The sequence below is a fragment of the Cyanistes caeruleus genome, chromosome 2, assembly GCF_971803275.1.
Source record: "Cyanistes caeruleus chromosome 2, bCyaCae1.hap1.1, whole genome shotgun sequence".
Lineage (NCBI taxonomy): Eukaryota > Metazoa > Chordata > Aves > Passeriformes > Paridae > Cyanistes > Cyanistes caeruleus.
The window spans coordinates 46168522-46190265 of NC_141702.1; the positions used below are offsets into that span (position 1 = coordinate 46168522).

Here is a 21744-nt window from a genome sequence, read left to right on the forward strand (position 1 = left end):
ATGATCAGGCTGAGGCTGGGCTCCAAGCCGATGAAGGCTGGAGTGGGGCTAACCAATTCCATCTTATTCTTGGCCTAATTTGGAGGTGGCTTGGACAGGCTGCTACTCTGCTGCCTTCTTCTGTGGTCTGGCATCTCAGGGCCTGGTTTGGCTTTGCCTGTGTGGGCAGCAGCATGCAGTGCCTCTCTGCCATGGCAGTAGAACCTCTGCTTACTCAGATGTCCTTCTCCTGCAGCCCAGAGAATGCCTCTTGCTGTGAGCAATAACTTGTAATACAAATACCACACAAATACAGGCATTTCTCTTCCTGCACTGGTTGTAATATGCAGGTGGGAGAGGTGTGTCTGATGTCTCAGAGAGGGTTTTGCAAGTGGCTTTTGTGAGATGTTCATGTGTCAGTGTGGTTCATGCTGGCTGAAGGGACTGCATGAGCATCCACTGGCACCGCTCAAGGAGAAGTGACACTCTGGAGATGTGTAATGATACCAATGTGCTGTGTACCAGCCTGGAACTTCTGCAAAAGACCCATGTTGGGGGTTCTGGGGAGAGGGAGCAGTGCCAGCCCATCAGTATTGTAAACTGGGTGCTGTGGCAGTGCTTCCCTGCAGCAACATCCTGATAAAGGATGGTGAAGGCTGATGAAAGCTGTGACCTTCCAGGCAGATCTGTTTCCCAAACACAGGTTAAACAATAGCAGACTGCTACAGATGTGGGCATGGAGGAACCTGTTAAATTAAAGCCAAAGTGTAACGAGAGATGTTTGCTTTGGAAGATAATGTGTACCTGTTCTGCACACTGAGGGTGAGGGAACTCCCTGAGACATGTTTTACTTCATTACCACAGTAGACCTCTTGCACTGTAAGGCCACAGAGCTCAAAATTCTTCCCTCCCACATCCCCTTCCCTTTTAAGATGAGGGGTCTCTATCAGCTTTACCAGCACCTCCATCTGACAACCCAGAAACATCCTAAATGGTGGGAATTGCTCCTTTTCTGATCTCATTGCGGAGCCTCCTGACCGCACTGCTCAAGTTCTCTGCCCAGACTGATGCTGTTACTGTGATACCCGTGTCTCTGTTACCTGCAGCCTGGTCAGAGGCTGGAGATGAGGGAAAGGCTCTCAGCAAGGCACCCTTTGGTGGAGCTATTTTAATGAACCAGTTTCATTATCTGCCTTACTGCTGGTCCTGGAGGGGCTGCAGGGAAGGCTGCTGCTTTATTTTCTTAAATGGCACCAAATGATGACAGCTAAGACCCTACCAGGGGCAATTGAGCTCTTAGGGTAGCATTTCTTGTTCTGTATACAAGGCTTTATTAAATTAACTTTGTACTTGAATCACCCTACACATCCCTCTCTGGAGAGGCCAATCTAACTTAACTGTGGGATAAAATTTTGCAACCCTATTTTTGTCACAGAGGTGACTTGCATAAAAAAATCTTTACATGCATTAATGTCATCGTTTTGGCAAGCCTTCAAAGCAGGCTGTCTCTAAATCCTCTTTTTCTACCTTAATGCAGCACTCATCCCAGTGTTAAATATGTAACTCTCTTGCCTTGCTTACTTTCCATGTTAGGGACAATGGATTTCCTCTCCCACACACCCCTTGCAAATGTACAGGTGCTGTGAGACAAACCCCTGGTGCTGTCACCATCCAAGAGATGCCTTTTGCCTCTGTGGGTACCTGCAGCTTGGCAGCTCCAGCTGGGCAGCAGCACTGCCAGCCTGCAGGATGGAGTCTTGCATACTTTCAGCTACTTCTCTGTTATTTGCACATAAAGTTAATAACTGACTCAAGAGTTCATCTACAAATACATGTTTAGGGCTGCTCTTGGTAAATTTTCCCTCTTTCAGCCACAAAGCTCTTGTATTCTGCAATTTCCTTTGTGTATTTTCCCTTAACCTTAATCCATTTTAACATTAATGCATTAGTTTTGAAACAGCTGGTGTATTCTCAGCCTCTTCTTCTCCCTTACCTGCTGATTTTTTTATTTTTTTTTCTTTTCTCACCGTCCTCTGTACTTCTGCTGTTTGCAAAAACCAGCTTTTCTCCTGCCTCTCCCTCTTCACAGCTCCCACCATCTGTCTCTCTACAAATACAAAGCTTTAGGGGAAATGATTCACTAGGCTGCTAGCTCATTACTCACACTCTCCCCATGATGGTTTCTGTCCTTGTAGCATGCTCTAACTAATGTAAAGATCAATGAATCCTAGGAATTGTTATTCGATTAACAAACCAAAAAAAACCCCAAAAAGTAAAGGGAAAGAGAAAAGGCTCCGGCACTTAAATAGATTGGGCTCTTATAACTTCTCAGACAGCAAAGCTTAGTTTTATTTCCTCACTCTGCTAGTATTGTTTTGCAGAAAAGGATCGTTCAAACAGAATTGAAATAATCACGGGACCATTTAATGCAACCTTGTGCATCACATGATGCAGGAGTTACTTAATGAAATTCCCTGGCCCAAACCAAGCAAATCTGTGGCAAATCTAGAGCACATATTTTCGGATGACAGCCAAAATGATGAAAGGAATTTACAACCCAGCCTCACTAATCATTTTGAATGCTTAACTGCACTCCCTAATATGCTGCTTTACAAGCAGCAAAACTGACACAGCCTCATTCCCTGCATGCTTCTCTCCTCCAGACTTGTGGAGGCTGTGTATCGCAGAAGGCCTCCCAGACCCTGCCAGGGCCAGGGTGGACAGCTGTTCACCCCTGGGAAGAGACCAGCATGTGGGTTTGGGGGCTGCTCTTTGGGTAATTCTTTCCATGAAACTCACAGGCACTCAATATCTTTGAGCTCTCCCTATTAAATGTGGCAGAAATTGGCTTGGAGGCTCAGAAGCCATTTGAGACAGACTATTTCACAGTGTTAAAACACTTCAGATACCTTAAAGTAACAGAGGCAGCCATACTGAGCTGGCAGAAAATGCCACAGCATTTCAGATTTGCTCAACCTAGAGGCTGAGCTCGATGTTGTAGTGCACTCCAGGTGACCCCAAATGTTGACCCACATCCCACTCCTTTTGTCTTTGTTGACCATTTAAGATAGATTTCTGTCATGATTTTAGGCTGTCACCACATACTAGAAAGTTATTTTTTTAATTGAAAATTTATCCCATGAAAAACAGACCTCCCTTCCCCACATGTAAGTAGGTGCCAAGAAGTACCAGTGCCTAACACGGTTTTATTGTGCCTTCTCGGGAAGCTGCTGGCATGTCAGCTATTAGCCTGTTTCAGTTGCTGAGCTTCTCTTTTGAAACTGGAGTTGCAAGAAGCACAGCAAATACCACAATCAAAATCACAGGAGTTGACAACACTGAATACACGCTTCTCTTAAATGGCTGCAACAATTTGTGCAAAAGTCTGCTAAAGGAAAATCTGAGTTTTAATTTTTTTCTCCATGAGCACCACAAAGCATGTGCTGCATCAACACATCATGCTGGCACCACCTCCATGGAAAGCTAATTAAATAATTTGGATACTGTACGAGGAGTACTTCTGGGCTAATTTTCTTTCCAGGCTTGCAATCACATGTACTTTTTTATAAAGCTGTGTTTGGGTCCTTTTATGACAAATATTAGAGCTGAGGAGGATCTTTGTACTACTGCTCTAAAGAATAAGGGCCGCAGAATTTTAAGCCAATAGCGTTCACTGTTACCTCAGTAAGGTTAAGGCTGGTAAAAACCAAAAAATCCTCACCCAAGTCATGCTTATGTGGTCTGTAATTTTAGCAGACGTGATGTTGTTGAGCCATCCTGGTGGCCAGCACCCTGTGGCTCTCCATCTTTGATTATTTTATTGTTCCATACTGCATACTGCAAGTTGTAGGAGTCAATGTTCTTTCTCTTAACAATTGCTGGCTTTACAAATGCCAATTGTCCTTTGACATGCTCTGTTTTAAATAAGGCCTGAAGAGCAGTAGTGAAGCTAAAGGCCTGCCATAAAAAATACTGCAGTGTTCCATGGCACTGACAGCACACACGTAGTGATGCATTCAGCTTTCCTTTTGGGGACTATTGCTGCAACACGCTGGAGGTGTGAGGGACCAAGCTGTAAGGAAAGGGAACTCCAGAGATTTCAGATCTGATAGTCCTCTAATTGAAGACAAGTCTCTTTATGCAAGACTAAGGAAAACCTGCCTTAACCAACCCGTTTCTCTGTTGTCCCCAGCAATAATAAAAGTGGACACGGTATATAAGATTGCCTTACAAAAGGCAAATATATTTAATAGTGTATATACAAATTAATGGTTCAATAATGCTATACAAAGCAGGAATATCTTTAAGGAAACCCTGAGCAAAAAGGAGGATGTAATTTTTATATTATACTTACTGCAACATTATTTCTGGTATTTGTTTGCTATAATAACTAATAAAAGGAATATGTTAAAACCAGATGTTAAAATAAAAGTGGGCATTCTTTCCATTTGTAGCTTATTTGAAAATCTAGAGAAGAGAGTTCTGTTCCATCAGCTTTGGAAATAGATGTTTAACATGGTAGAGAACAAGCTGAGCCTGAGTAACCCAAGACAACCAACTTCTTTAGCAGAAAGAGTGTCTTCTGTCATCAAAAAGAGCCATCTGGAAGAGTGCTGGCTCCCTGCCAGGAACAACCCTTTAACAACCACTCGTCATGTGCTTTAAGTTATAATGTTCATAGCGGCACAACCTGGAGTGTTGGTAAAGGTCCTATTGGAGGAGCAACGTATTCCTCCTCACGCAGTAACCGCAAAAGAATGTTCTTCTTATTCTTTGGCCAGTTATAAATGTGAGTGTTCTGCAGCCAGGTAGGCACGTGTTCCTGAGAAAAAACAAACAAAACAAAAGCTAAATCCCATAAATCCTTCTGAATCCCTACAAGAACCTTTCAGATTCTGTCAGACCCTGCCAAGGAAGATTTCATTTTGTTCTAGGCACTTCCTGTAAAAAGAAGAAATGTTAATTTGGCTTCAGAATTGTATTTGGGTTCCTAAATAAATGAACTTTGTGTGATCTCACAGCTTGCCTGTCTCTCTTTCTCTTCTGCCATCACATTGGCTAATTTCACCATGTTTCAAAGGAAGTCTGATGTCAATGACAGGCATTGAAAAGCTTGTGAAAACAGAGAAAGAAGAGGAGAAGAAGAGAAGGGGAGAAGAGGAGAAGAGAAAAAAGAGAGAAGAGAAGAGAAGAGAAGAGAAGAGAAGAGAAGAGAAGAGAAGAGAAGAGAAGAGAAGAGAAGAGAAGAGAAGAGAAGAGAAGAGAAGAGAAGAGAAGAGAAGAGAAGAGAAGAGAAGAGAAGAGAAGAGAAGAGAAGAGAAGAGAAGAGAAGAGAAGAGAAGAGAAGAGAAGAGAAGAGAAGAGGAATTCAGTGCCCCTAGCGGGGAAATCTTCAGTGCCACCTTAGTAGCTACTAGAGGATCCATACAATATGTTCAACATTGGGATGAGGATCGGTAGGGAAAGACTGGGACCCCACAGGAACATTTCACATGCTGGTAGCCCTCTCCCCTCCCCTTGCACCTTTCTTCGCCAAGCATTCTGTGCTCTGACCAACTGAGCAGAAGGCTGAGGCTGATGCTGAGCTTGAGGAAAGACTATGGCATCTCCAGATTAGCAGGGTCAAACCTCCACCAATCCCCACATCCTGGAAAAGGTGCAGTCCTTCACAGGGGTTGGCTAATGTCCAGTAACATAATGAAGCCGGGACCACCATGGCACTGGAGAGTGACAGCTGGCTGATGGAGACAAGTCTGCTCAGACCTCATGTTCCCATGTTCCCACAGCCTTGGGAGACTTCCATATGGACAGCTTGGATGTGTAGGGGTGAAGGGCTATTATAATACCACTAATTAACAGAGGGACAGATCCTTGATCAAAACCAGTTTATGGTTACCATGAGACAGAGATTTGTTTTGGAATTGGAGACACCAGAACGTAGCCAAAATGAGCAGGTTAAGCAACATGAGGAGCCAGGACATCCAGCACTTGGTCTCTGGACCTCTTATTTAGCAGTGTTTTCCCAGGATAGCCCCTGTTAGACAGTTCCTGTCAAGCTAGTGGAACTAGCTCCAAGAGGACAGAGCAAAAAGCTACTGGCATGCACATCGCTGGCACCTTGCCAGGGGATGCCCTGGCATGGGCTGCACATGTCCTGCTGCCAGCAAACAGCCTAGCTGCATTCCAAACCTTTCATTCCCATGATCATACTTCTCAAATTGGCTGTATTTTCCTTGGCCTGTACAGCTGGAGGAACAAGGCAGCATCATTTTCCCTGCTCAGGGAGCAGTTTGTGTTAATTGATGCAACCACTCTGTTAGAGCTAGAGGATTTATGTATAGGAAGAAGGAGGTAAGTCACACAGGCACCTACAGACCCATTACTATAAACTCACCTATGCTTCTGAACAAGCAGCTTTGTGACTGGCAGAGGTATCTATCAAGCCTGACCTTTCTCCAGTGGCTGAGAAAGGATAGTCTGTGGTCAGTGGTCTCTCTAGAGTGGAGGGTTGTTCTTCCAGATGGACACCTCACTGCACAAGGGTAAGATCCCAGAGCATTCCCTTTGGCAGGAGCAAAAATAAGGCTTCTTGCCACCACCTGCTAGTCTTTTTATTTTGGCATAGGAATGGATTTTAATCTTCATGAATTTCTCTCCTTTGACAAAACTCTTTGGAATTGGCCAAGAGACTCAAATGTTTGAGGGAGAAAGAAAGATGACTATGTTTGCATGCACATGCATACCATTGTTACATGGAACTTGCTTCTTTACTAAATCTTGTTAAAAGCTACAGAAGGAAATGCAATTAAATACAGCGGGGGTTTTACCAAATGAGCTCTTTCTCTGCCTTTGATAAGAAACTACATTTTTTGGACAAAGGAAATACAGTAGGTATAGTCAGTCTCGACTTCAGAAATGCATTTAATAGAAGTCCACATGGGTAAATCATTAGTTAAGATGGAAATTAGTGTGAGAAATGTGTAGTAGGGAAGAAATCAGGAAGTAGGGATATAATGAGAGAGGCACTATACATCCACAAGCTCTGTGCCTTGCTTCCAAAACTGCTCGTGCAGCTTTGTTTAATACCCTCCATAATGAAATCAGTGAAAAAGCACCTGCACATGAATCAGCTGTGGCAATAGTTTTAATTTGAAGGAGGTGTGTAGACGTAAAGGATAGCTGTAACTCCTGTTTCTGTCCAGAGTGAGAAAGGGACTTTTCCTTGCCATGCAACAGCATCTGTCATTGCAGGTGGGAGTAATGGGAAAATGGTTACTGTCCTTTACATTTTTAAAATTTGTCTGTCTGTGAGCTGAGAGGAAACTCTCTCTATGCCATAGGGAGAGTATCAAATAACTCCGCAGTTCAAACTGGCAGCAAGAGGGCAAGTGTATTACTGCAGAGGACAGGACTGTTCAGGGCTGTGACAGCAGAGCATGGTTTGGCATCTCCTGCCTTCCCTGGCACCAGCCCTGTTCATCTCATCCCTTGGCTGCTTCCAGAGGGAGCCTCTAGCATGGGGCAATCTTGGCTTAATGCTTTGGTCATCAGGTGGCCAGGTGAGGAGGACACATTTCTGTGGATTGTTGCCATGCAAACCTTGAACCAGCAAGACCCATGTTTCCTTCAGTAGTGTGTGACTGGAAGCTGGAAATGCCAATTCCACCTTAACTGTGTTTTGTGCATTCCTTGCCTCATTATTCAGTTTCCTAATGAATGCTCCTTGGATCACACAGATCTCTTCCTGTTGGAGGTTGACTAATTTTCACATACCAGCAGTGCTTCATGATGTGCTGTGTATGAGATTAATTCATCTAATAGCCCCATCCCTAGATGAAACCTCCAAATCTTCATTTTCTGCTCTTTTCCACTGCCAGCTATGCTAATACTTGAACATATAAAGGGCAGTATAAAAAAGACAAAATTGAAGTAATTTGCCTGCCAACATCATCCAATTGTACATATACTTGGCAGTTTTTCAGGTACCTCACTTCCTCTGACTGCCTCCAGACTTCACTACTGCAACCTGTTCAGGCTCTGGTGCTCTCCTTCCACCCATGATGTCCTCAGTTACATTTTCTTTAAGTAGCTAGGTGAAGGTAGGTGATGTACCAAAGGATTATGTGGAGAAAGAGACTAAAGCTTAACAGCTTTAAGGTAGAAAATGCTGATCTGCATAATTTAATGAGAAAGGCACCTCTTGAAAAACTGAAGGGTTATGTGGGACTACAGAGGATAGGCAGGAAGGATGTCTGGAGCCTGATACTTTAATAGAGGCAGCTGGATAAACCAACCCTGGAAATTCACATATTGTTCTGTCTCAGAGCCCCAAGGCAGCTATAGTGCCTCATGGGACACCTCTGCAACTCTTAAGGTGCCAAGTGGCTCTAGACTGTGTGGTCTGTTCACATGGTGGGCACTCAAGTAGCCCAAAGGTTAGGAGCCCTTTCCCCCCACCAAAGACTGACTACTTCCCTGCCTTTGGCCTGCCCAATTCCCACCATTGCTGTCTTCCAGGTACGTAGTCAAGGTAAGTAGCAGACTGGGATCATCCAGGAAGGGGTCTGAATGACATGAAATACCAGAAGTACTGTTCAACCCACAGGACCTCACATATTTTACAAACCCAGGGACATGTTTTCAAATTTCTTTTATCTTTTCATCTATCTTAAATTGGTACTTAAATAAAGAACTTCATTACACTAAAATACACAAGTGCGATGAGACTGCACAGCTCTATAACCATTGATAACGTTTAAATTTTGACTCATGTTCCAAATTTGGGAACCCAAAGAAATATAAAGAATTTTTCCACACTTTTCTAAAATGCAGCTGTACCTAGGGGCAACATGATAGCTACCCAACAGTGAATATAAATACAACACAGGAGATTGAGGAAGCTATAACTGAAGCCTTTTATTATTTTTGTTTTGGTAAAAATCCAAGAGATTCTCTCAGTGAGGTAGAAGAGATGGGAATCTTTTGCATTACTTATTTCTTATTCTCAAATGTATCTTCAAAACAAGTAAGGAGAGCAGATGAACTGGCAAGTCCTAAAAAATCTTTGTTTGCCTTTGATGGGCCCGTCAAAGTTCAAGCAACAGCCTAGTACTTTTATTTATTATCTTTTTATATTATACTCTTTATATTCTCAACACACCCTCTTCCAGACCCTCTCTTCACATCAGTCATAAATCCTGCCCATGTCACTCATCAGCATTGCATTTGGACAAAATTATAAAGGGGTTAATATAAAAAGCATGCTTCCTGGATAGATTGCCTCTCTCCATTTAAATTCTTTCACTGCTCAAGGCAATTTGAGTTTTAGTGATGAATGTACATTCATCATGAGAAATACATTTATACACTGATTTATATTGTGGATGAAATGTTTTTTATTTGCATGTACATAAACCTATAAACTTTGGAATACATAAACCTATAAGCTTTGGAATATTACTTGTGGGCTATTAAGAACCAAGAAATTGAGTGTCTGGGTTTTAAGATTCCATCTGCTGCACTGTGATCAAAATAATGCGCACTTAATCATGTGGCAAGTACATAAGCATGCAGGCATGTTACCTTTTTGGCATTCGGAAAAAGCACAGGGATGAATCTGAAGTTCATACTTCCTTGCTGTATAAACTCAATCTGCATCTAGAATAGAACAAAATGCCAGTTTAATTGTAATGACTTGACAATTTTTCTCTGCGTGCATCTTAACCCTATGTATAAAAGTATTCCTTGCTTACTTAAACTGCTCTTCTGTTTAAATGATTTGATCTACTGCTGGTGGGATCAGTGTTGTTTGGTTTGGCCACTTCAGCTAATTCTTCATTGCTACAGAAAGGATACAGGAAAGATCCATCACCATTTCTTGAACATTTAGTTTCATGGTGTGAAATAATTGTGGGTTTAGCTGCAGATGCAATCCCATGAAATCCATCTCGAACTGGTGAAGCCTGACTTGACCAACACCCCTGTCTGGCCTACAAACTGGTGAAAGATTTCAGCCAGAGGCCAGGTCTGTGTCTGAGCTAGGGCCCAGCCTGCTCCCCATGGCCCTAGACACAGGCATCCCAGGGGTGGTACAGACAGCAGAGTACTGCTGAGAGCTCATCTGCTGGCGACAGCTTCTGAGAAACCTGACTGCAGATTCAAACTGGGGGATCAGATAGGTTACAGTGTGAGAAAGGCTCCAAACTGCAAGACTGCAAACCAAGGGAGAATGGATCAGCTTCATGGCTCTGTGGGCTCTTCTGGGATAAATGTCCATCCTGTGACAGGCTGTGGAGATGGGTGTCTGGTCCTCTGGCAATATGCACTCCCCAGGAGCCCCACATTGCATCTCTGGCCCTTGCTCTGCAATTCCATCCTTCAGTCAGCTTTACTGCTGCCTAAGAAAAGACCCCAGGATGGCTGAAGCAACAGGGGCTGGTTTAGAGGGAGGAAGGTCAGGCACTGTTAGGTAAGATTGTGCTTAGGGCTATACAAGGGCTCAAGAAGGTGAAGGAGGGGAAAAACATTGAACAATAAAGAATATGAAGAAATAAGAGGAGCATGTTTAATAGGATTTGTCTTCCTTGAACCTCTTAGCAGATGTTAATGAGTATACGGAGCTGATGAGAGGAAGGATTAATGAATTCCAAAGAGGGGTGTTTAACTATGGGGATTAGGGAAAACAAAGCAAAGAACCTGCCATTTGGAGACAGATTTGTCTTTTGAGAAGAAGAGACAGTCTTTGTAAAAACAGCAAAAGCATGTCCTTGCTTACCATCCTGTGGATGTATTTAGTATGTAAGCCGTGTTCATCCCTGTCCAGCTGGGATTCAGCCCCTTCCACATCCTGTTTGTATTTTGGACTGATTGCTATGATTATCATCACTGTCTTCTGTTAGGGAGAAAAGCACTTTTATGAAATTGAGAAACGCAGCATGTTTGGTAGAGGCAGATCGGAAATCTGCCAGTTTGTGTTTTAAGTGATCTTTGTGTTCCTGGCAAACACAAGAGGATCTCATTCATTCTGGCAGGAAATACAGGAGAACTCACACACTCGTTCTGCTCGTTATTTCTCAACATCTCAATATAGAAAATCTAAATGTCAAGAGATGTATTAGCAGCTACCAGTTGACACTTGGAATCCCTGTCATAAAAAGCTACTTTTTATCAGTGTAGAGTGTCTATGTGCATACACAGAAAACTTTTGTCTTCAAATTCAGACCCAAATGTTTTCCAACAGCTTATGTAGAAGTGCATCTATTTAGTCATCTATGACTTTTTACACAAAAAGCTACTAAAGACAGTGGTCTGTGGAAGCTACTTCTAGGGCTCTCAGTGGCAGAAATGACATCTTTTCTTGCTGATCTTAGTGGCAAAGTGTGCAGAGAGGTGGTTGTGGGGTGGAGGGGGGGGCTGTTGTGGATGGCTTGGGCAGGTTTATGGGTACCTGGCAGCTCTGTCATGATGAGCTGCTCCTCCATCTTGCTAGGACAGCTCAGATCCTGCCTCCGACGTGTTTAACGCCAGCCCCACACTGAGCTCTGGTTTCCAGAGAGGGGCCATTCCTTACATCTGGGAGATACCTCTCCTCCTTAATGGCAGGCCAGTTGAAATGCAGCAGATGAAAGCTTCCTACTTGTGTTTACCCGAGGCCTGCGCTTCATCCCCAGCACATCAGGCTGTGTAAGGCTTCCAGGTCTGTGGGTCACAGTCAGCCTGGCATGTAATTAACTCTTCCCTTCTGTGCTGTATCAAGAGAATCTGCCCCAACACAGGGTCAAATATGGTAAGGAGCCATTATCCCTTACACAGGCTCAACATACTCCAGAATTACTTTTGCTTGTGCTTGACGAGTGTAAGCATTTGCAGATGTTGAGGGTGTTGAAGGGACATGCCCAGTTGCACACTTTCTTCTGCTTGTGTCCAAGCAGTCCCTTCCTCCACACACGTAAGGGTTTTGAAGTTAGAAACTGCCTCTACAGTCAGTGAGGGAAACCAAACTTTTCTGGGGTGGGTAGTCAGAGAAAGATCCACAGGTGGAGACAGGAGATTGTTCTCTGCACGTACTGGTTTCTCCTACTGACTGTGCACAAGTCCCAGAGGAGATCTGCCAGCTTGTATTTTAAGTGATAATGATGTTTTTGGCAAAAGCAAAGTCACCCTGTCTTCTGGTTTCATTACCTACATTACACACAGTGAGCCCAAGCCTAATTTGTCCTGCATGTGTAGGGGTGGCTTGGATGGTTGAGCTTCCTTGCTCAGGTGGAAGAGAGTCCACCACTGCTGTCATCCTGTTCCTGAACATGGAGAACTGGCCAGAGTGAGTTAGAGACCCGGTGGCCACTCAGCAGGGTGAGAATCCAAGGAAGCCAGCCCATGATGGCTCCTGTCCAGTGTCAGAATTGCCAGTTTGTGCCCAGCTGTGCTGGTATAGTCCGACCACCTGGCTTGATCCTAAAGATGTGCACTCACTGCTCAGGAGAACTTCAGAGGAAGCTGTTGCTGCAGGGGACAGCACTGGCAGCAAAATAAATCTGTTTTACTGCTTAGATATAGCTGAAGTGATGAGAGCAAATCTATATATCAACCAAGAGAATATCAATTTCCAGTTTAAATGTAGGATGATTTATCCAGAAGAACCCTTCAGTGTTTTAGATATCCGTGTAAAAGCTACAGGTGAGAAGGATGAATATTAGCCATGACCATGCAGCCTGGGATGAAATACAGATACCACTGTAACCAAGCACAGCTAAACCCCACTATTTAAAAAGGGGATGGAGGAATAACTTTTCCAATGGCAGCTTCAGGATGGATGCAACAGACAGGATTAGAATTTGGCAAGAATGCCAGGATTAGCACTTCATTTCTTAAAGAAAGAGCTCTGGGACTATCAGATACAAAGATTTGCCTACACTCTCTCTGAAACACCTCTTGCCATTTTTACAGGGGGAGGGAAGACAACAGTAGGGTCTTGCATTTTCATTCTGTCCCTGCTGCGTATTAGAATAATTCAACCATTTTCCTCAGATCACCTCTGCTATAAACAAGGTTAAATTGCCCTTACATACATCACCTAGGTAGCGCTCCATCCACTTAATGATGTCAATACCTCGTACTGTGTCCTCAAAGATATCAATCTGCAAGAGAATGGAAGTCTGTGGTGAGCATTCCTTCACCTTTCCTCCCCATTTTACGGCACTGATAGAGCACCTACTGCTTCCCTTGTTTATTACAAGCATGCCCAATTCCCTTAGGAAAGAAATGTGTACATGCACTTCTCCCCTTTTCTGTGCAGTCCAGCTGGAGAGGCAGCAGGCAGAGAGGCAGGCACATCCTTGGGATCCCACTCAGCTGGCCCTTTGACTGGCTGTCCTGCCAGCCCCCAACTCCCAGGCATTTTTTACTGGAAACAACAAGGTGCTGCTCACCTTCTCCATCTGTATAGCTGCAAATGCCTGCTATTTTCTGACTGCAAAGTTGTACTGAGTATGAAGCTTTAGCTTCATATTGAACTAAATATTCAGCGTGTGTGGTGGGAAGTCAGCCAGGTCGCTGATAACTGGGTGCAGTCACCCAGACTTCAGTGACAGCAGAGCAGTGGAGGACTTCATAGGACTGAATACCAACACCGCTTGCTTCTCTGCATGCCCAGTAAACTCAGAAGCCATCAGTCAGTGACTGTGACCAATGGAGTAAGTATTAACTTCTCCAAGTCTTTGAGATAAGAGTCATGATCTGCTCTCAAGTCTATCTTTTTCCTTTTCTGAATGCAGAGAGCCCACTTGTTTCCCTGCTTTGGGGACATTTTGCTGTATCTATTATTCTGCAATAGGCTCCAAGAGTTGCCTGTCCAGCAAAGGTGCTGTTAATGAACCTTCTAATCTGTAAAGCTATGGTGCCCAGAAACTTTCTTATGAATTGGTCATAGTACAGAACTGCTGGAGAGAAGTATAATTGCAGTCTCTGTAAAAAAACTTTGATTCATGAAAATAAATAAGCATGTGCAAAGCCCCCCCACTGAGTCTCATTCAGCTTAATGATAGCCACTTGCTTAAATGCTTTCCTGAATTGGAGCCAAAGAGTGAAGGTTGAGGGGTCAGATAGCATATGCTCTTGAAGTAAGAAAATATGAATCAAGATTTTGATGAACACTGAATCCTAGAGCCTCTGTGGGCCTCTAAGATGAAGCAAACTCATGAGAAATTCAGTTAAAATCTGAATGGTTTATGGGATTAGACAGTATGACACAGACCTTTTCAGGCCAATGATTTTTAGAATCCCTTTTAAAAGCATAACAAAGCAAAATCACTTTTAAAGGGATAACAAAGCAAACGAAACCATGAGATGGGCTGTTTCATTAAGCTGTGTGAATTTTAGAATCTAATTTTAGATCTTTTTTAGCAGAAAGCTATTCACATCGAAAGAATCAATGATGCAATAGCATTGGAGGAAAAAAAAAAAGGTAGGATAGGATGAACATTAGATTGACCTTTTGTAACACTGATATTACAGATCAAATATGAGACAATATTAATGGAATAGCTCACAAAACCTCACACTATTGCCCATCTGGTGTCACTAAGTGAAATTTTCCAGGGTCATTATTAAAGCATATTTCAAAGCACATAATTCAGTAAAAAGAGGAATAAACAAAAAGGCAGATCATTTAAATTACAGCATGCAAAACCAGGGCTAGTTCAATCTATTTGTATCTTCCTTGGCCTACAAAACGTGATGATAACCAGAAAAACATTTCAATGGACAGTGTATTGCCACTGCTTTTTTTAAAAAAAGCCTCTTCCCTGGTTGAAAGTCATTTTTTCCAGAAGGAATACTTACAGCAGTTTGAAATCCATTTACAGACAGGAAGTTCACAAATTTCATAACCTCCACTGCCGTATCCACTGAGTAGGTTATAAAGACTTTGCCTGGGAGAGAGAGTCTGTATGAATACGTAACACATTTAAATACACCATTCAGAGGGTGAGACTGTCACAGCCCTCCTTCAAATACACCATTCAGGGGGTGAGACTATCACAGCCCTCCTTCAAATACACCATTCAGGAGGGTGAGACTATCACAGCCCTCCTTCAAATACACCATTCAGGGGGTGAGACTATCACAGCCCTCCTTTTCTACCACGCTGCAGGTTCTGCCCACTTAGGTCTCTTTGGATTGTTTACAAAATGGATGTGGGATGGTGCAGTGGCTCAGTGTTGAGACCAACCCCCTGTACAAAACCCTGCTCTAGATTTGAGCTCCTCCTGCCTTACTAGCAAGCTGCAGAGGGTAAATCCCTCTGCTGCTCCCCCTGCCCTGTGACCAGAGCTGCTTTTTCCCAGCACTTGGGCATACCTGAGCCTGGGCTCTCACCCTCAGCTCGTGTTACCTGCACTAGCTGCAGCCAGCACAGCTTTCCCCAGACCCACTGATACGACACAGAGCTAGAAGGGCCCTTATGCATGTCATTCTGCCTCTCCTTGGAGCAGCATTAGCCCCCTGTGCAGGCAGGATGCATGGCTGGTGACAACAATCCTTGCCCTTGTGGGAGGGGTTTTCATGGATTTGCATCAGGGTAAACCAGCTGGCTGATCTAATCCAGCTGTGCATGTACCACAGATGACCCTGTTTTACCCAGTAATTCCTCCATGTAGGACACGCAAACTGATAAAGCAGGGTCTATCCAAGAGTGGCATCTGGCATCATGCCTCACTCCTACAGGCCAGAGAGATGCAAGATTTGAAAGGTGATATGCAGAACAAAGAACAAAGGAAAAACTGAAACCTCAGGAGAGCTGTGGGGGGTTCTTAGCAATGGTACATCTCATCTACTAGTCAGCTTGGCATTCAGAAAGAAGCTATTTTTCTGAAACCTGACTTTCCCTTAGAGTTGGAGGATGACTCTATCTGTGGTGCTGGTGGCAATAGAAGCATGTCAGGCAGAGCCTGTGCTGCCCTCAGCATGTCTCAGAGTCCTCTCCAGTCTCACCAGTTCAGGGAGAAACTAAGGTCAGGGCTCAATATTTTTGTCTAGTTTGGGACAGGCAGAAACATTTTATCCCTCAGGCTTTGTTTGTTATTAGTCTTTTACTGTAAGCTCCAGCCCCTCCTGCCTCAAAGCGACATCCTGTTTAGCAAGGAGTCATGAAAACATTCTAAACACTATTTACTTTTTGTAAACAAAATAACAAGCAATTAATGACAATTACCCTTTCAGGATTCAAGGGGGTAATTCCATCCCACCAAACACAGACACTCACACCCAACAGATGTGGTGACACTTGGTATTTTCTTTTCTTGTTGTCTTTGTGTCTTAATGTCATTTCCCCCTGCCTTCTCCTCCCCCTTTCACCACTCTGGAGCTCTCTCACCTAAAGCTGTTAGGCTGTGCTGTAAAATCTTGCACAGAGCAAATTTGCTAACCACTTACGCAACTCCTCCGGCAGATTGCTGGTTCTCAGAGTTCCCCTGACTGCAGGGTTACTGAGAGGTCTCGGGACAGCAGCTGGAGATGGAAAATTGTCAGAAGGACAACCACATGCTTCATCCAGGCCACATGCCTTGGGGGGCAGCTGACCATTAGGTAGCTGGTTGTATAGCTGGTTTCTACAAAGAAAAGCAATGGAGGATTTAGAAAATACTTATTTTCGGGCAAAATTCAGAATTTCTTTTCCTTCTAATAACACACTAAGAACCTTATCTGCGTATTAGCTGTGAAAAGTTTTCCCAGAAATGCTTGGCTCAGCACATCTGCTTAGTTATCACAGTGTCTTTGGAACAGATACCTTGGTGACAGGCTACCACAAGAAGCAGTTTATCAGAGAAACAATATTAATCACAGGAAGTAAGTCACATCATAGCTGAGAGCTGTTCAGCTTGCAATTAGCAGAAGCAAAGGCTGTTTCTGAGTGAGAAATAATGTCGTGCATGCTGTTATGCACGTACAGGAGCAGGGTGGCCTTTGGGTAACCTCTTCCCATTATCTAAAGGTAAAAAACGCTTCATGGCACCTCAGATGCTCTCACCATGTCCTGGGGAGCACAAGAGGCTCAGAGAAAGGTGGAAATTGGGAAAATGGGTCTACAAGGGCACTCCAGCTCCAGCCCCAGAGGGCCTCCAGTCTTGGACAAACCCTATGTTTTGCCAAAGGGAACAAAGTTAATTTCTTGACCATCAACGGCAGACCCAAACAAGGGTTTCTAATGTCAGGGACTGGCATTCCAGACCTGCAATAACCTTGCCTAATGTCTACTTCATTGTAGTAAACAGACAGAAAGGGATGATTTTAGGAAGCTTAGCAGTTCTTGTCCTGCTACACTTTGGCTTCAGATTGTAAGTCAATGGGAAGGTGAATCTATAATAGAGATTTTTACATGAGGTGTGCTTGCAGTCTGCTGGGTTGAATCTGTTGGATGAGTTTTATGTTTCTCTGAGAGCTTTTCCCCACACAGCCATGATGTTTAGTCAATCAAGACCACTCTTTTTTTTTTCTTAGCCTTCCTTAAATGAATGATGACAGGCTGGTCGCAGCATGTTTTCTGTTGTCACATTAAGATTTGGTTTATTCATTTCGGTGCAGATGTTTTCTGTTACAAAATACTCTATAGGCAAATATTACCAACACATAACTGCTGTTCCTGGAGTCAGCCTGCAAGCAGCAGCCACGCAGCCGCAGGACAGACCCCGAGTATTCTGGATCTCTTTTAGCAGAAGAAAGTACTAATAAAAGCAACACATGCTTCACCAGTGGCCACAAAAACACTACCCAGTGGCTAATTTACAGATCTTCCTGAAACTCCACCTTACCTAACAAATGTGCCAAAAATCAGGAGTCTGGTTTTAAATTTTACTACTGCAAAGGATACCCACTACCCCCAATATTTTTACATTTTCATATAAACTCTTCAGTGCATTCTCTCTGCTGCAGGTACTCCCTTATCTTGCTGTCACTTTTCTGTTACAGCCCTTAACCTTTCACAGGCCAGAGCAGAATGCTATTTCAGCAGTCTGCCCTCTTTTGTCCTGTCCAACAGTTCCCTCCCAAGACCATGTCACATAAGTGGACATTTTCAGATGCCTGTAAGTTTAATACCTCTGTAAGTATTGTGGCACTTGAATAAAACCAGCCTGATTTCAGATATTCTCAAAACACGAAGCTTCAATTTGTTTTTAGACAGCTGAGTCTGAAGGAACCTCTGCATGAATAGGATTTGCCATCTGCTAATGAGATACTTGTAAAAATATAAGGCCTGGTAAATTAATATTTGAAAATCAGTCAAAAAGCCCTGGATGAAAGGTATCAGATCATTTTGCTATGAAAAATCATAGAAAAGGCTGCAAATTGCAGTGTAGAAATATATCAGCAACTGATGGGATTTTCTCCCTTCTTCTCTGCATCACAGAAGAGGTAAGAAGGAAATCACTGGACGCCAGTGATTGAGTTGTCCCAGGCTGGAACAGTGTAAAGCTGAAGATCCTAGCAAGCCACCAAATTGACCTTTGCCCAGGAGCAGGAGAGCTCTAAGGTTTCAACTGAGATATTTTTCAGCCCCTCATCCCTTTAACCTTCAAGCATTTATCTTCCTTAACTGTGCATTTCAGGGTGTGCTCTAACAACATATCAGGTATCTGCCTTTGAAGTCCTTTAGGAAAGGGTCAGGCCCCCACTGGGCGTAAAACAGCAAATTAAGAATGCAATCCAGCATCTCACATGTACTTCTGCAGCCTGGGCACGCTCACAGTACAAGGATTCAGAATTACTGGTTGAAAGCCCACAAAATCAGATCAGAGGAACTTCCACTTCCCACAACCCCCACCCTGCCAGGCACACTTACGGGAATCGAGGAGGACCAGGGGAGGAGCATGTCCTCTGGGGTGGTCGATCTCCAGTGCCTCTGGGAGCACGAAGGTTTGAGTAATTTGGGATGACTTGCTGGGCCGGGCGGATAACTCTCATGCAAGGTCCAGGAACAGGAGGAAGTGGTTGCGATGGCTCTGCAAAATGTTGGTAAGGAGCTCTGCCATCTGGGAGGGTGAGAAAATAAAGGCAGCAACTATCATTTCAGCCAACACATTTTTGCCTCAGTTTGTGTTTATTCCTTCCCAGGCATGTCTCGGGAAACTGAGCAGTTTGGAGGCATTTGCAGGTATCTCGCTCTGAAAGAAGCCAGATGAAGGAATGTTTTAGAGTCTAAAGCCTGCTACTTCCCATTCACATACGGCACGGTTCAGATCCCTGCTCAGGGCTGGGCATTCAGGGCTGCTTTGTCCCTGCACTTACTGTGCCTCAGTGGTTTTGGTAGGGCTTCTTTTTTTTTTTTTTTTTTTAATTTCTTTTTGGCAATGACTTGTGAAAATGAATCATCCCAAAGTTCTCATGAAAGCAGATGCAAAATCCTGGAACAAATCAGTTTGCAACACTAGGGCTAAACAGACTGTGATTATTGTAAATGAAAAGAGGAAAAATAATCGCTTAGTTTGTTACTTCACCCTGTGTGAATTTTCTGTCAAAGTGACATTTTAAGGACTTGCTGCTGCTCCCATTGCCATCCAAGACGCTGCAGGGGAAGCCCAAAGTGATAATTTTGCTCAAGTAATTCTGAAAACCTGTACTGTTGCTGGCCACACGTAACACTGATTAATAACTATCGTACAGTGGAACTGTTGGCATAAACTGAAAGAGAAAGCAATGTAAGCTGTTTGTTTCCCAACTGGGGAGGAGGAATTTTTTTTCTCTCAGTCTTTCTGCTTGCAGTTTTCATTAGGCAGCAGCTCTGTGCACTTCCAAGCTGCTGTGTGCAGATCAAAGTCCAGCCTGACAAGGCTTATTAGCACTGCATGATTATGGTGTTACGAGCTGTCTCTAAAAGCTGCAGTACTCAAATGCTTTTTTACCCCAAAATTGTTTTTTAAATCATTTTAGCTATTTTTGGGTCATGCTTTCCTTTCCCTAGCAGCCATGAGGAATATATATATATTTTTTTAAAGGTAGGATAAAGAAAGAGAACAAAGCTTTGATGAAATATTCCAATTCTGGGAGCCAACAACTAAGAAAAAAGCCCTCCAACCAACCCCATAATTACACAGATTCCTGATGAAATTGTAAGTCAGCAACATTGCATTTGTTGAGATTGTTTTAGGAGATTTTCCCACACCCCCCCTTAACTATTTGCAACAGGACAGGGTGAAAGGGTCTGAGAGAATCATCTTGCAAGTCAGTATGATTTCCTCCTGGATTCCTCATGACCAGCTCTAGGGAAGGTGGCAGGGATCTGGGACATGCAGTTTGGTTTGGAGGTTTTAAGGCCAATGTTTCACCAGCTTCCTTTGGATCTGTCTGCTGCTACAGCAGATTGGATGCAGCCACAGTTCAAAGCACAGCGTGGCCAGGCGTGTGTGCCCACACACCCCCACATCCCTCAAAAACAGATATCGGAAAAAATGATCCCTGGGCACACGGCATTGTTGTGAACATTTCTTTGACTTCAGAAACAGTTTTGTTGTTGTATCTCAAACAGCAGGTGCCCCGAGCCAGCTTAGAGCCTCTGGGCACAGTTGCTCTTCCCCAGGGGAGGCGTGTTGCAGCACACAAACTGCAGAGCTTTGTTGTGGGCTGCCACTGCCCAACAATTATCTGAGACACAAGGAGCTGTCAGGAGGTGATTTACTCTGTACCAGGCATGTGAGAAACAGGAGTACAGTTGCCAGCTTCTTGGTCCTGACCAAATCTGCTCCAGCCATCTGAGTTTATTTTACTCTTTTTGCCCTCTGGATATGACTGGAATGGTAGTGATTTTTCTGAAGAAAGCCTTTCAGAGCTCCTGCTTTCAAACAAAATGTCCTCATTCAGTAAATGTCCTATTTCTCAGATGTCTGCTTGTGGAGGAGGTAAATGGAGGTAAATAGTGAGGGGTGTTGTGCAACCAGCTTTTTGTCTGCTTAAAGCTGAACTGAAAGGAGGAGGTAGGAAAAGAAAACCAGAGGACATTTTAAGCTGTAAATATTGTTGAAAGTCCATCTGTAGCCCCTTCCCCTTTACAAAGTTCCAAAATCAGAGCTGGAAACTGAGTTTCTGAAACCCTCCTCTTTCATATACCTGATTATAGCACATTGCTGGAATGACAAAACTCCTTAAACAGATGCAATATAAATGCTGTGGAGTCACAAAAATGGTTAAAAAAAAAAAAAAAAAGAAGTTTATCAGAACAGGCCTACAGTTTTTATTACAAAGGCAGCCCAAAACAGGTCAGGGTCTCATGAGCCTAATGTAATATAAATTATATCAAAACAATGATATTGCTGTTGAATGTTCAAAGCTCACTTCATAACAGATAAAAATCTCAGAGGCTGAAAAGGAATACTAATTAATAGCAGGCTGTAAATTGTGCTGTAGTCTCCCAGAGCCAGAACGCCCATATTGAGGGAGTCACATCAGCGCTCAGCGACACAATCACCAGCAGCTGAGAGGGCTCCATTTTAAGTAATGAGCTTTCATTTCAGCTGACAACGGGGAAAAAAAAATGAGGATGATGGATGTCACGCTCTTTTCACATAGAAATAAAACACATGGGTGAGTCTGGCCATAGTGCTGGGAGATACTATTTATGGAGATCAAGGGTAACCTCCCATCCTGATCCTGGCAGGAAATTCTCAACTTTGGGGATCCAAGGGGGAGCAAGGAAATCTATGAAAACAACAGGAATTGAGTCGGTATAGGAGGCTGCCGAATGACTGATGCAAGGAGGAAGGAAATGACTAGAATATGAAA

General features: G+C 43.6%; 1 protein-coding gene across 12 annotated transcripts in view; it reads right to left on the bottom strand.

The window, feature by feature from the left end:
* Positions 1-4196: 4196 nt before the first annotated feature.
* The window catches only part of TRAF3IP2 (TRAF3 interacting protein 2), a 29656-nt gene continuing 12108 nt past the window's right edge, over positions 4197-21744 (bottom strand). For 3 of the 12 annotated variants that reach the window (XM_086876835.1, XM_023923947.2, XM_086876834.1), the window contains 7 exons: positions 18812-19001; positions 16408-16583; positions 14818-14906; positions 13047-13115; positions 10754-10870; positions 9562-9636; positions 4197-4801 (listed from right to left, as the gene is read on the bottom strand). In XM_086876835.1, coding sequence (XP_086732961.1) covers positions 4655-4801; positions 9562-9636; positions 10754-10870; positions 13047-13115; positions 14818-14906; positions 16408-16583; positions 18812-19001 — 863 coding nt within the window. In that variant the 3' untranslated portion in view covers positions 4197-4654. Of the gene's footprint in view, positions 4802-9561; positions 9637-9731; positions 9820-10753; positions 12649-13046; positions 13116-14817; positions 14907-15367; positions 15561-16407; positions 16584-18811; positions 19002-21744 lie in introns of those variants that run through there. The other 9 variants (XR_002863410.2, XM_086876840.1, XM_086876837.1 and 6 more) reach the window with 7 other exon arrangements.